General features: G+C 32.5%; 1 protein-coding gene across 1 annotated transcript in view; it reads right to left on the bottom strand.

Moving 5' to 3' along the window:
• LOC111710394 (uncharacterized) overlaps window positions 1–14726 on the bottom strand; it is a 34226-nt gene that overhangs the window by 16364 nt on the left and 3136 nt on the right. The window contains exon 2 of the mRNA XM_023484475.1: window positions 10608–10824. Within this exon, the coding sequence (XP_023340243.1) occupies window positions 10608–10700 (93 nt within the window). The 5' untranslated portion in view covers window positions 10701–10824. The remainder of the gene's footprint in view (window positions 1–10607; window positions 10825–14726) is intronic.

Below are 14726 nucleotides of genomic sequence, written 5' to 3'. Positions count from 1 at the left end.
TACTGTTAGTGACAAAATTCCAACATCTGACAATAATCTTAGATAAAAATTGCATTGTTTGAATTAATGCCATCTACAACTACACTCTACAGAGTGTCCCATATCACATTGGATTATTTTCTAGATTTAACGCTGAAATGCGTACATAATACTAAAAAAACCTGGAGTTTTCTGCGTGCAAATTTTTATATTATGCTTATTAAAAATGTTTATTTTTTATTTTCTGGTTCGTCCCAAAATTCGCAATTTAAAGGCAGTCAAAAACAATTCGAAATGATTTTGGGACACCCTGTATATAAATAGACCATGATATCTGTTTGTCTGTTTCCAATAATCATTAAAACCAAAAAGATTATAGTACAATAGATGGCACTCTCAGTACAGCTGTATTCTGACGTCACAAGTGTCAACTTAGTTTTTGTTTCCGACAAAATTAAAGAAATGATTTTGGAATAAAGGGCTTGTCTTACAGAAAACTAAGTGGAATTCTATGTGTTCTTTAGTTTCTGTTTTTAAACTTTTTTATTTAATCTTGGAAAACATGTCAACTAATGTGAGAAAATTTCGTTTTCATTTTCATATTTGAAGTTGTGTATGGATGGTTCATTTCTCTGTTGCCACCTATTGTACTTGATAATATATTTCAGCTAAACCGATGGAGCCCAAAGGAATTGAGTCTTTGCCACAAACTCTGATTTTCCAATCCTTATATCTTTACAACCCAATGTCGTACACCTTAGATATTTCAAACTGTAAATTATGATAGACCAAATAATCAAAGTTTGAAATTCCAAAAGTTTACACCAACAGGTTGCAAAGATATAAGGATTAGAACATTTGAGTTCGTGGCAAAGACTCAATTCCTTTAGTGTCACAACTCACATGATCCCAAAGAAGATTGATTATGAATTATGTATATATGGTTAAAGATAACAAATTAGACGAGGCAAATAATGTCGATATATTGGTGAGTTTTAAAAATTTGTAAAAAAACAGAATATAGCTTCCAAATGTGATTTATAAAGAAATTAGACAGCTTATAGAGCAACAATCAACACCTGAAGTAGTTTTTAGAAAAAAGGCATGAAACCCCCTGGAAGCCATGAAGTGTTTATTTTTGTATGTTTAATACACTGAGACAAATGGTTGCGTACCACACTTTCAGATATTTTGAAGTACAGATCAGACTAATGGGCTACTTCAGATATTTTGAAGTACGGATCAGACTGATGGGCTACTTCAGATAGTTTGAAGTACGGATCAGACTGATGGGCTATTTCAGATATTTTGAAGTACGGATTAGACTGATGGACTATTTCAGATAGTTTGAAGAACGGATCAGATTAATGGGCTACTTCAGATATTTTGAAGTACAGATCAGACTAATGGGCTACTTTAGATATTTTGAAGAACGGATCAGACTGATGGGCTATTTCAGATATTTTGAAGAACGAATCAGACTGATGGGCTATTTCAGATATTTTAAAGTTTACTCGCCTCACTCTCTAGTTTCCTAATTATTATATTTTCGCAACCTAATGGCGGAAAGGTACCGTTGATATTTCAAACTAGAAAATAAGCTAGATTAATAAAGTTAATACCCAAATTAATTGTACCAACCATAAATGGATTAAAAGTCTTAACTGCACAATTATAAAGATACAAGACTTTTATGGCGCTACGCGCCCCCTTTCCTGAAAGTCGGCCATTTTAAATCATCTTCAAATGTTCTCGAATTTTTCTTTTTGAATTTGCGCATTTTCAAAAAAAAAAATTTCCCAGAATTATTTTTTTCATTTTTGACGGCCCATAAACCATTCCTGGGGTCATGTGAGGTCCCACACAATATTTGGGCCCGATCGGTTCAGCCAAAGGAATTAAGTTTTTGCCACAAACTTAGATTTTCTAATAGAACACAATTTCGTTATAGGCCTTAGCTTTCTCAAACTATAAATTCTTTTGGATCAAATAATTTAAGTTTGAAAAATCAGAGGTTTATACAATCAGGTTGCAAAGATATAAGGACTAGAAAATTTGAGGTTGTGGTAAAAACTCGATTCCTTTAGACGTTTATCGGTTACATAAAAACAACCTAACAATCAGACAAGCAATCTAAGTTAATTATGCCAATCTAACAGCCAATTGTAAAAAAAATGGCCTTAAAACGGTCAATGTCTTGGCCCTGCATACAAATGTAACTTATATTGTAAAACTTTTGCATTCCAGCTACTTTTTCTCCGTAGAGTTTCCTTACTGAAAATTCTTACATCTGATTCCGTATTTCCATATTCTATCCCTACTTCAAGTATTGTGCCAAATTATCCATAAGTAAATGTCAGTGTGTGTTTAGTGTTGACTTATGAACCCCCATCTTGATTCCCCTAGTTTTACCCCGCCCCCCTCCCCTCTTTTCTTTGGAGCCCTGTATGTATAATTAGTAATTTATATTACAATAGTGTTTCCCTTAAGTTATGTCCCTTTGACAGCCAAATTTTTATTTTTAAATCTTTTTTGTTTGTTTATTTTCTTGTGGTTTTTAATAATCTAAAACTTTTTTATCGATTTTGATGTTTATTATCGTTAGAACTGACGAGACCGAAATATATTTTCAATAAATGTGGAATTATCATTTACTTTTTTTACTCTACAGAGGTTTGGTTCATCACCATCACCGAATTTTAAAACAATAATATATTCTTTGCTTGTCTGTCTTTCTGTTGGTATCCAATAAACGTTAAAACGGCTGAACTGATCAGGCTCAAATTTGTTGTGGGACCTCATAAAATTCGATTTTTCATTGAATTTTGAAAATCCACGGACTTTTTTTATAAAATCCGCGAACTTTTTTTTTCAATGTATTCAAAGAGAAAATGTTAACCATTGAAAAAAAAGATTGGCATGAAGCTTTAGGTTGTAAAAACAATCTGTACAATTGTAAAACTGCAGAGAAAATATCATATCGTCCCAGGAATTCAGAAGAAAGTATGTGTGTAAAATCTTTTAGAAGAAATGGATTAAAATATCTTTTTAGTCAAGGAGTTTTGTTTTTAAAAGAAGAAAAACTAAATATTTAAAACAAACAAATGAACTAGAGTCCACCAAATTTGTCCAATTTTACAAATTGTTAACAGGTCAAATATTTTAAAATGTAAAAGGAGAAAACATCATTTATAAAAGATTTTTGATTTTTTTTACAGGGGTCAGTATTATATAAAATATATTACAATATATTTAGAAGTTAAATCGTTAAAACCTTTTTCGCTTTTTTATGCCAATAAAAGAAAGAGTTCTAAATTTAATTTCAAGGAAAACATGAAAATTTACTGCTTTTGTCAAATAACATGATTTTCACAAAAAAGCTATTTTTTAAACATTGTTTTCTTTATCTTGAATATTGGATACTTAAAACTGGACATTTACAATAATGATGTCATTTTAAGCAAGATAAAAACTAGTAAGTTGCTTTTTAACTCATTAACGACAGTAATACTTCTAAAACAAAATTTTTCAAAAAAGGTTGTGTTTTAAAAATATTCGTTTCGGTTTAAATTCTTTAAAACTATTCTGTTTTTTTTTCATTTAAGAACAACGATTATTTCATCGTTAACTAAACAATATAAGTTATTTTTCATAAAAAATAAAACTGCCTTTCTCTATTCATTGCTTCTTATAAAATTTACGGATTTAAGCATAAAATTTTGCTAATCAGTTATAGCTACCTTGTTAGCAAGTAAGTTTTTAGATTTAGCTTCGAAAACATTTTTGTATAATTTTCACTTAAATCTAATAAATGATTTCTAAGTCGACTGTAGTCTAACTTTAAACTTAAGAAAATTTGAAATAATTTTTTAACCTAGATTATTTCAAATGTCAAATCTGTAATTTAGTAATTCTTGTTAATCGTTTTATCTGAATCATTCTGAGACCCCCCCTTCACGGGCAGCCGTAGTACATTTGAATTTCCGAGCCGGGTCAACCTTTCCGGTCCCAGTTTGTACTGTATCGCCCGGAATTGAGTAAATAAAGCAGATACTCAATATAACTAGCCGGTGCAACAAGGTTGACTCGGTCAGACTTTAGGTTAAATTTAGTTTTACTGAAGGGTCAAAGGTGCGTTCCTTATCCATACACCCTCATCTATCCTCCATTCCTCCAATCCCACCACCTCCCTTCCCCCCATCCCGCCCCAATCCCCCCTCACTCACCAATACTTCATCCAAAAATCCAAACCAATGCTTACCAGGGTAAAGCGTCTAAACACTATATATAAAGTTTGTGTGATGTGTATGTTCTTTAAAATATTGGCAGAACATCAAAATGTTAAGAAAAAGTTCACATGGGTTAGCTTTCACAATCTTTTACGAGTGAAAGTTTTCTAGTTAAAGTTGTTCTTGAGATATATTTTCATTAAATACATAAATCTGTTTACTTTGCAACATATTTGTATCTGTATATTAATCTATCTCAAATAAAATGCTTCAAATATGTTTGTATATGTTTTTTTTTCAAATTGGGCTTATACTTTTCTTCTTAGAACATAGAAACTGAAGAAAGGGAATGTGTCTTTATTTTTCTAATCCCTATATATTTGCAACCTTTTGATCTATAATAGTTCATAGTTTGAAATATATCTAAGATCTACAATATTGGGTTGTAAAGATAAAGGGATAAGCAAATCAAAGTTTGTGGCAAAGACTCAATTCCTTTATGTAATTTTTTTATGATATTGATGCTGATGGAGGAGGTATTGAGAAGAACAAAAAATGTTTTAATTTTCTATTATGTAACCAAACATAGTTTTTCTTTCATAGTTTTGCGTAAAATCAAAAGAAAGGGTTTGCAAACTATATAATGAATAAATGTAGCTGCCGTTGACTGCATATATCTTAGTTTAAAAACAAAAACCTCCTGCAAATGATGCAATGCAGAGTTGGAGTTGGCAACAACTTTCAATCTTTTTATTTTCTTTTTATGAAGCAATAAACCCAATGAATGCTGGACAGCAAATGTAGTTTAAGCAAAATATCTGCATTTTTGGTGAAGTGATACAAAATTTGCAATTTGCATTGGAAGAGTTGTAAAAGATTTTCATGTAGCATTATAATAGAAACTGTGATTCAAAACAAGACAAATAAATGGCTCTTACTCGTTGTAAATATATCGCAAAACGTTCTTTCAACTGAAACCATTTGTTTGTTTAGATATTATTAAAAAATTGACAAGTTTATCGGATGCAATAATGATTTCCTGAAATAGTCGAGTTTAATGAAGGTATTATTTTACAAATTGTTTGAAACTTTCGACAGGGCCATGTGAGTTCCCACAAAAAAATTGGGCCCTATAGGTTGAGGTGTTTTAACGTTTTTTTAAACTCAAGTAAAGAGTCAGAACTTTAGGCTCAATAATGAATAAGTTTTACAATGGAACACTTCAAACTATTTTGCTGCAATAAAGTTGGTTATTATTTGATAAAAAACACATAAAAAACAGTTTAAATATCTGCCGATTCAATTTTAATAAGTTAGTTTTTTTGCAAATTAATTGAAAATTGCGATTATGAATAAATAAGCGTTACATGCTGAATAAAACATTTAACCCTATCTCTGCTGGGGTACTTGAAAACCAGGATAAGCTGGGGTGAAAAGTCAGAAAATTTCAACAGCCTCAGACCAATACTTTTAGAGTTATGTAAAAAAAAACTACAGGGGCCCCCCAGCAGGAATAGGGTTAATGCATTGAAGTCTTATCAGAGGCATATTTAGGGTGGGGGCTAAGTGCCCCCCTGGACAAAAGAAATTATGGATTTCAGGGGGTTTTCAGGCTCCAACGGGTGCTGAGCCTCCCATGGAAAGAAAACAGTTCAAGCCCCCCCCCCTGGAAAGATTCCGGAATACGCCCCTGAGTCTTATCCTTTGTTGGTAACCCTGTATGTTAATTATAAATGTAACCATACAATTAGAGGTTTGATTGAATTAGAAGTTAAACTTCTTGTTCCCCTTGAAACTCTTCTATCTTCCTCCTGGCTCAATTAAACTTGGTTAATCCGCCAACAAACTTTTTCAGGCAGTTTTCCACGGACTTTAGAGATAAGAAAGACAGTACAACTTCAGAGAAAGAACAGATAGTACAACTTCAGAGATAGGACAGACAGTACAACTTCAGAGATAGGACAGCTAGTACAACTTTAGAGATAGGACAGCCACTACAACTTTAGAGATAGGACAGCTAGTACAACTTTAGAGATAGGACAGCTAGTACAACTTTAGAGATAGGACAGCCACTACAACTTTAAAGAAAAGACAGCTAGAACAACTTTAGAGATAGGACAGACAGTACAACTTTAGAGATAGGACAGACACTACAACTTCAGAGATAGGACAGACACTACAACTTCAGAGATAGGACAGATACTACAACTTCAGAGATAGGTCAGATACTACAACTTCAGAGATAGGACAGACACTACAATTTCAGAGATAGGACAGATACTACAACTTCAGAGATAGGACAGATACTACAACTTTAGAGATAGGACAGCTAGTACAACTTTAGAGATAGGACAGCCACTACAACTTTAGAGATAGGACAGACACTACAACTTTAGAGATAGGACAGACACTACAACTTTAGAGATAGGACAGCTACTACAAGTTCAGAGATAGGACAGACACTACAAACTTACCAGGAGGAAATGCAAATTCAATTGATATCACTGACATGACTTTGTGCTTTTCTAGTTTTGATTTTCCTCTCAAGTTTGAGAGAAGAAAATATATTCGGTAACATCTCATATTTCAACCTTTATCTCATCTTTCAACCTTTATCTCATCTTTAAACCTTTATCTCATCTTTAAACCTTTATCTCATCTTTAAACCTTTATCTCATCTTTAAACCTTTATCTCATCTTTAAACCTTTATCTCATCTTTAAACCTTTATCTCATCTTTAAACCTTTTATCATGAAATACTTAATCTCAGAATCTGAAGGAGAAATGTGCAAGGAACTAAAATAATTGATTTTCAAAAAGAAGATAATTGCTAATTTATGCTTTCTTGATCAATCAAACGTACAGTTGTGAATTGTACTTGCCACTCTATACATGGCAGGTCACTTGAAATTACGTTTACAGACCCTTTGAGTATTCTCGTTACAAGAAATGACTCATTATATGGTAAACCAAAAACTACAACACTATCGTTCTGTTCTTGTCTATGAGATCTGCGGTTTTGTTTTATACTCGTATGTCTACCATTTAGTTATAACATATTTAAAATATAGACAGACAAATTTCCAGAAAATGGAAATACTTTATAAAACTTTGAAACACTGGAATTTAATATTTACAACTGTGTAAAGAGTATTATTTTTGAAAATACAGAATTTTACAAAATTTAACCCTATTTGGCCTGGGGGGAGGGAGAGGGTCAATTTTACCCTCCCCTATCGTTCCTCTCACTTAAAGCTTAAATCTGGGCTTTTATACCTACTGCCTCAGTCCTCAGGCATACTGTCAAAATGCCCTATTTCACCTACAGCAAACTAAATCTTTATTTAGACCTATACTTCCAGTCATTGGATTTTAATAATTTATAGGTTTTTAGAAAGCATCGAACAAACAAAAGGAAGTAGAATGCACAATTTTTGCGAGGAACTTTACACCTATTTTCAATCATTAGATTTCAACATTTTATAGCTCTTTGGAAAGCCTATAACAAAGTGAAGCAGATTGCATAATTATTGCAAAGAAATTTTGCACAGATTTTTGCAAAAACGCCTTTAAAGGGAATTTTCACATCTTCGGTTTTTCTTGAATACTTATTTAGGTTTTAAAATTTGGCAAATGTTTTTGCAAATTTGAATTCGCTGGGTCAAGGGCTTTTCAAAAATGTATAATTTGTTTCAATTTGCGCATTTTTTTTTGCACATTTTTGCTTCATAACGAGATTTTGCAAAAGATATCTAGATTTGTGCAAATTTGCCATGTTTTGCAGATTATTGAGATAGAACCCAAGAGCTTTCCAAAAACGTATCAAATGCAGGGGTCCATATCATTTCCAAAATAGCTGATTTTCTCAATCCCGAAATAATTGTTTGCCCCCAACTTAAAAAAAATGCCCCCAATTGTAAAAAAATGCCCCCAATTAAAAAAACATTTTCAAATTCCACTAACACATTTGCCCCCATTGCCCCCAATTTAAAAAAAATGCCCCCAATTATAATAAAATTTCAAATTCCACTAACACATTTGCACCCATTTGCCCCCGATTATAAAAAATGCCCCCAATTATAAAAAAATGCTCCCAATTACAAAAAATGCCCCCAATTGAAAAAACATTTTCAAATTCTACTAACAAATTTGTTCCCATTAACACCAATTTGAAAAAAATGCCCCCGATTAAAATAAAATTTTAAATTTCACTAACACAGTTGATCCCAATTATAAAAAAAAAAACCCAATTAAAAAACATTTTCAAATTCCACAACCACTAAAAATGCCCCAAATTTTTTTAAAATTATCATTAAAAAAGATTTTGCCCCCATTTAAAAAATTTGCCCCCATTTCTTTCAAATTTGTCATTCCCAAATGGGATTGAAAACGAAATTATATGGACCCCTGATCAAATGTTATAGATTTGTATCACAATAAGAAAATAGAGGGGGGGGGGTTCAATTTGCCCCCCCCCCCAGACAACCAGTCAGTAAACCATACGTCAGCCCAGGCTAAAAGGGTTAAAGATATTTGGATATATAAGATAAGTTTTCAAAAGATTATATTTCTATAAATTGAAAATATTTTACATTTCAACCTTTTCAAAACTTATTTTAAAAGGGAATAAAATAGAATGTTAGAAATTAAGAGAAAAGGTTCCCACGACAGGAGAAAATTTAAAGAAAGGCTAATAGTTTAGGATGCTGAAAAAAATAGCTGAATTTTCATCTTGCACCAGTTCTTAATGTACAAGCATTTTGTTTTACAATTATTTTATAATTGGCAACACTAAATTACTTTGCAAAAATGACGAAAACTGAACCTTTAAGTTCTGTAAATAATCCTAACAATTCCCAAACATTTGTGATGTGAAGGTTATGGATTTGTCTCCTATCACTTAAATTCTTACCCAGATGTAATTACAAAATCTGGGAGTCACAGCTTTCTGGAATATTGACAGAACCGTTAAATCCACGTCAAACATTTTCAATATTTTTTGGAGTAAAATGGGCGTTATTCATCTGTATGAGGCGCATTGTTTGATCACCATATCAACATGTATGACATTTTCAATGAAACTATAAACAATAATACTAAACAAACAGATTCTAATATATAACTTGACCAACCCCCTTTTTGGCTCATTTTTACATTTTTATATTACAAACTTAATTTATTTGGTTTGTTTATTTTAATCTAAATAAAGATAAATATTAATTAAATTTGATCGCAGTTTCAGATAAAAGGGTTACATTAATTCAGGAAAACAAGAATCAAAGAAGGGAAAGTTTCAATGTTTGAAAATTCTTTTGCGTGAATTTCAAATCTACATATTTTCACCCAAAATGAGCAAATTCTAATTTTTTCTTCCTTATATTTTGCAATCTATTGTAAATATTTCAAAATATCAAAATCAAAAAGTCAAAGTTTGAAATATCAAAATTTTACCTCATCAGCCTTGTCATATGATTGGATAAGAAAACTAGATTTTGAGGCAATCTTTCGCTATTTTGAAAACGAAGTGATAGGTTGGTTAACGACATAAAAAAAACAAGTGCTAACGACTGTTACCGCAACTATTATCGACCGTATAATCGTTATAAAACTTCTTTCCTACCCCCCAATCATGAAAGGGTAACGTCCACTGTTTTTATGCAGACTATTTATCAAATGCTTGCAACTGCATAAAGGATAGAATACTTAATTCATTTAAAAACATTGTTTTAGTTTGTGTTCTGCGTAGTGTGTACAGAATTGTAGGTTGTGTTCTGCGTACAGAATTGTAGTTTGTGTTCTGCGTACAGAATTGTAGTTTGTGTTCTGAGTACAGACTCGTAGTTTGTATTCTGCGTACAGAATTGTAGTTTGTGTTCTGCGTACAGAATTGTAGTTTGTGTTCTGGGTACAGAATTGTAGTTTGTGTTCTGAGTACAGACTCGTAGTTTGTATTCTGCGTACAGAATTGTAGTTTGTGATCTGCGTACAGAATTGTAGTTTGTGTTCTGAGTACAGAATTGTAGTTTGTGTTCTGAGTACAGAATTGTAGTTTGTGTTCTGCGCACAGAATTGTAGTTTGTGTTCTGAGTACAGAATTTTAGTTTGTGTTCTGAGTACAGAATTGTAGTTTATGTTCTGCGTACAGAATTGTAGTTTGTGTTCTGCGCACAGGTAATTGTAGTTTGTGTTCTGCGCACAGCTAATTGTAGTTTGTGTTCTGTGCACAGCTAATTGTAGTTTGTGTTCTGCGTACAGAATTGTATGCACATTATTTGTCAGTTCAGCTAATGAAGATAGTCAATTGATAGAGGAAAAAAACTTTAGGCATCTAGAGTCTATACAAACATGCTATTTTTAGTTCTGTTTGAAAATTCTGAGAACGGGCAGCAGCACATTTACCTGATGATAAAGCTCTACGAGAAGAACAGTGTTTAATTTGGCCGCTAGGATGAGACACGTGAGCAACAGCTGACTCGGAAAATTTGATTTCATTTTCTACCGTTTATCTCCTCATTTTATTTCTTATTTTCACTTTTCACTTTTCACAAGGTTTTAACAGGAAGTGAGGAAGTATAGGCTCATTAGTTCCTCATCAAACCTCTGGAGGAAACTTTATCTGCAAATCAAGAAAACAATTAAAACTGATGATGAAACAAAGGATATAGTTTATTGAGGTGAAGACGGATATAAATAAACCTTACAACATTCTTATTCAGGCATTTTTGTTTTCCTATAAAAAGCAAAAAAACTTCTGATGACAGGTCATACTAAACAGAAATTTGTAGATTCTGAACAGAACTGTTTGGAAGTATATTTAGAAATTTGTAGATTTTGAACAGAACTGTTTGGAAGTATATTTTGAAATTTATAGATACTGAACAGAACTGCTTGGAGGTACATTTAGAAATTTACAGATACTGAACAGAACTGCTTGGAAGTACATTTAGAAATTTATAGAAACTGAACAGAACTGTTTGAAAGTACATTTAGAAATTTATAGATACTGAACAGAACTGTTTGGAAGTACATTTAGAAATTTATAGATACTGAACAGAACTGTTTGGAAGTACATTTAGAAATTTATAGAAACTGAACAGAACTGTTTGAAAGTACATTTAGAAATTTGTAGATTCTGAACAGAACTGTTTGGAAGTACATTTAGAAATTTACAGATACTGAACAGAACTGCTTGGAAGTAGATTTAGAAATTTATATATACTGAACAGAACTGTTTGGAAGTACATTTAGAAATTTATAGATACTGAACAGAACTGTTTGGATGTACATTTAGAAATTTATAGATTTTCTTTCTAAGAAATTTAACTAGAACTCAGAGTTGAGAGAAGGGATGGGCGTCATCCTTAAGGAACGATGGTTCTTTGACAGGAACGAACGGAACTTTCAAGAATGATTCCATTGTTCCCAAAAAAAAGAATGAGCACATAGAACGCGTTCTTATAAATATTGGAACAATCTATACAAAAAACGTGGAATGAACGGTTATTGGTTGAAAATAACCTGTCTATTAGGGAAAAATGCGTTCTAAATAACCTACAAAATAAAAGAAACGAACAATCTAGTGGAACGCCTTTGTTATAGAACAAGGAAGACGCCCAGCTCTAGTATATATCTATACTATTCATAAATTTTAAAATTTAATCATTTGTTGAATGATTCCAATTCTAAATTTCGAACATTAGATAATTCAATTCGATAGATATTCTTTATTTAGACTTCAGAGCCAAAAGAATATTAAACTTCTACATATTATATATCTTTATTTTCCTTGTCTGTATGATTTTCAGTTTTTTTCACAATATCACTTTTTATAATGTCTATATTGGAATTAATATAATTTTAAACATGAAACATTTATGTAGTTAGATTTTCAAAAATCACCGGTAACCTATATTTTATTTCTAAATCCTGGCAAAAGTATTTTTCAAGTATTTAAAAAAGTCCGATGGGAACAAATAATCCGAGAAAGCTGAGGAATGTTTACTGACATTTATTCTAATAGATTTGACACTTGATATATTTGCACTTATTTAGCTTTAAACTTGACTCACAATCAACACTTAACAGATATTCAAAGAAAGAAGGAATATAAATTGGTAAAAGGAGTGTCCACGTGATTTCAGAAGAACCTTTCATTAAACAGTAACATTTCAGATTCACAACAGTGACCTACTGTAAGTAACAATCAGTGAAAAGAAAATGTAGCTATTTCCTTAACTGTGCATAATTCTGCAAATCACTCGTTTGGCGAAACCACAATTGAGAATGATAAATCTTTAGATAGAAAACGAAAGTTTTTATCCCATACAAAAGTTTAAAAGGTACCGCTGTGAATTGGGCATGGTACCACTTAAATTAACGCCGACAAGCCCTTGGACATTTGGTCGCATTGAAAATGTAAACAAACACCGAACTTGACTAGAGAACTGTCACCTGTCAATTAAATCTGTTTAAAAGTAAAATTGTCTCAACTTAAATGAGTATGGAGGAGTCAAGGTTAGGGCTGGGTGTCGTTCCTGGGTAACGTTCGTTCTTTCACGGGAACGAACGGAACGAAACAGAACAAAATAAAGGATTATAAAAAGTAGGAACACACAGAGCTCTAAGGGTGGGCGTTGTTATTGGGAAACGATCATTATTTTACAGAAACGATCGTTCTTTTACAGGAACGATACTTCTTTTACAGGAACGATACTTCTTTTACAGGAACAATTGTTCTTTTACGGGAACGATACTTCTTTTACAGGAACAATCGTTCTTTTATGGGAATGATACTTCTTTTACAGGAACAATCGTTCTTTTACAGAAACAATCGTTCTTTTACAGGAACAATTGTTCTTTTACGGGAACAATACTTCTTTTACAGGAACAATCGTTCTTTTATGGGAACGATACTTCTTTTACGGGAACAATCGTTCTTTTATGGGAACGATACTTCTTTTACAGGAACAATCGTTCTTTTACGGGAACGATACTTCTTTTAAAGGCACGGGAACGAATGGAACGGAATAAATAATTAAAAAAAGGAACATGCATATTCCAAGACAAGGTTTAGACAAACAAGCATGTGATCAAAATCCATCCAAAGAAATAAAGCAATTTTATAAAGTTATAATACATTTCTTTTTCAGTGATCTCCATAAGTTTAAGTTAGCCATTAAAGTCTCATTTTTTTGGGGTAACCCTGATGATCATAATTTCTAAATATCCAGATTATATTAAGATTAATCATTTAAATAAAGGTTTTTGATTAGTGATGTGACACATATTTCGCAATGTGTACCAATCTATACACTCAACATTTTAGGTATATCCACAGTTGTAGGCGATTATTTCAATACAATGCAGACGACTTTAGATTTCAATTTAGAATTATATCATGCTGTTGTACAGCATGGGCCCTCATTGAAGTCAAGAGAAGCTTTCAATTTAAAAAGGTTCTTATACTGATTACTGTAAACTTGTAATTTGAAAAAATGCTTGTAACAATCAAAACAAACATTAAAAAGTCGTCTTCATTGTATTGATAAAATCGCCTAACACTGTAAGTAAGTAAGTAAGTAAGTAAGTAAGTAAGTAAGTAAGTAAGTAAGTAAGTAAAACAAAAGTTGTAAAGAATGGTCAGATTTATCCAGGCTGGGGAGAAAGATTCCTGCCCCGCTACTTCACTCTCAACTTCAATTTATTTACAGAACTGAACTGGCCTCTTTGGCAACTACAGCAAGTTGTACAGTATACATACACAGTACCAAAGAATTATAATGTGAAGATAGGTATTTCAGAGGTGTACGCAGTTTTAGTGCTGCAGTGTACTGTCTCTGGGCGGTAAAGTACACACAAGACGGATGTCACAGCCTGACATGGGATACATCTTTCACATAAAAAATCTATGAAATATTCTGGTCTTAGAAAACTATTATGTGAACAGTGGCCGAATGTAATGAATTTGAGCGGCGGTTTAAATTTAAGCCGCGGCTTAAATATGGTTGGTTCCACTTAAAATTGTATCAAATGTTTCAAGATTTTAGCCGGCGCTAAATTTAAACCGGGTTTGGCGGATTTTGGCGGATTTAAACCGCGGCTCAAATTCTTTAAATTCCATCTCTGGTTTCAATATGTACGCAGAGTATACGCAACAGCAATTAACTTTCCTTTCCTTAATAACTGGCACAATATACACACTAACTAAGTCGCAAACCGGTACAGTACAACAAATGATCCCTGACCTTCTACAACACACTTGACCAATTTTAAAGAACCTATGGGCACCCTGGGGTTAACATAGGCTAAATAAAATAAAATATTTTTATTTTATTTTTAAAATTAACGCCGGCAGTGGGCACTTCCGCTAGCATATATTTTTATATGAGAGAGGTTGAAACAATTGGCACTCCCTGCAGGTGGTGATTACACTAGATTAGATGATTGGTATGACAAGACTAAACTAATATTCTTCTTGTCTATCCCATGTATCTGAACCTAATTGATTAGGCTGGGGGA

Source organism: Eurytemora carolleeae, unplaced genomic scaffold (genome assembly GCF_000591075.1).
Source record: "Eurytemora carolleeae unplaced genomic scaffold, Eaff_2.0 scaffold1051, whole genome shotgun sequence".
NCBI classification, from domain to species: domain Eukaryota; kingdom Metazoa; phylum Arthropoda; class Copepoda; order Calanoida; family Temoridae; genus Eurytemora; species Eurytemora carolleeae.
This window is presented reverse-complemented; position numbering and strand designations above follow the sequence as displayed.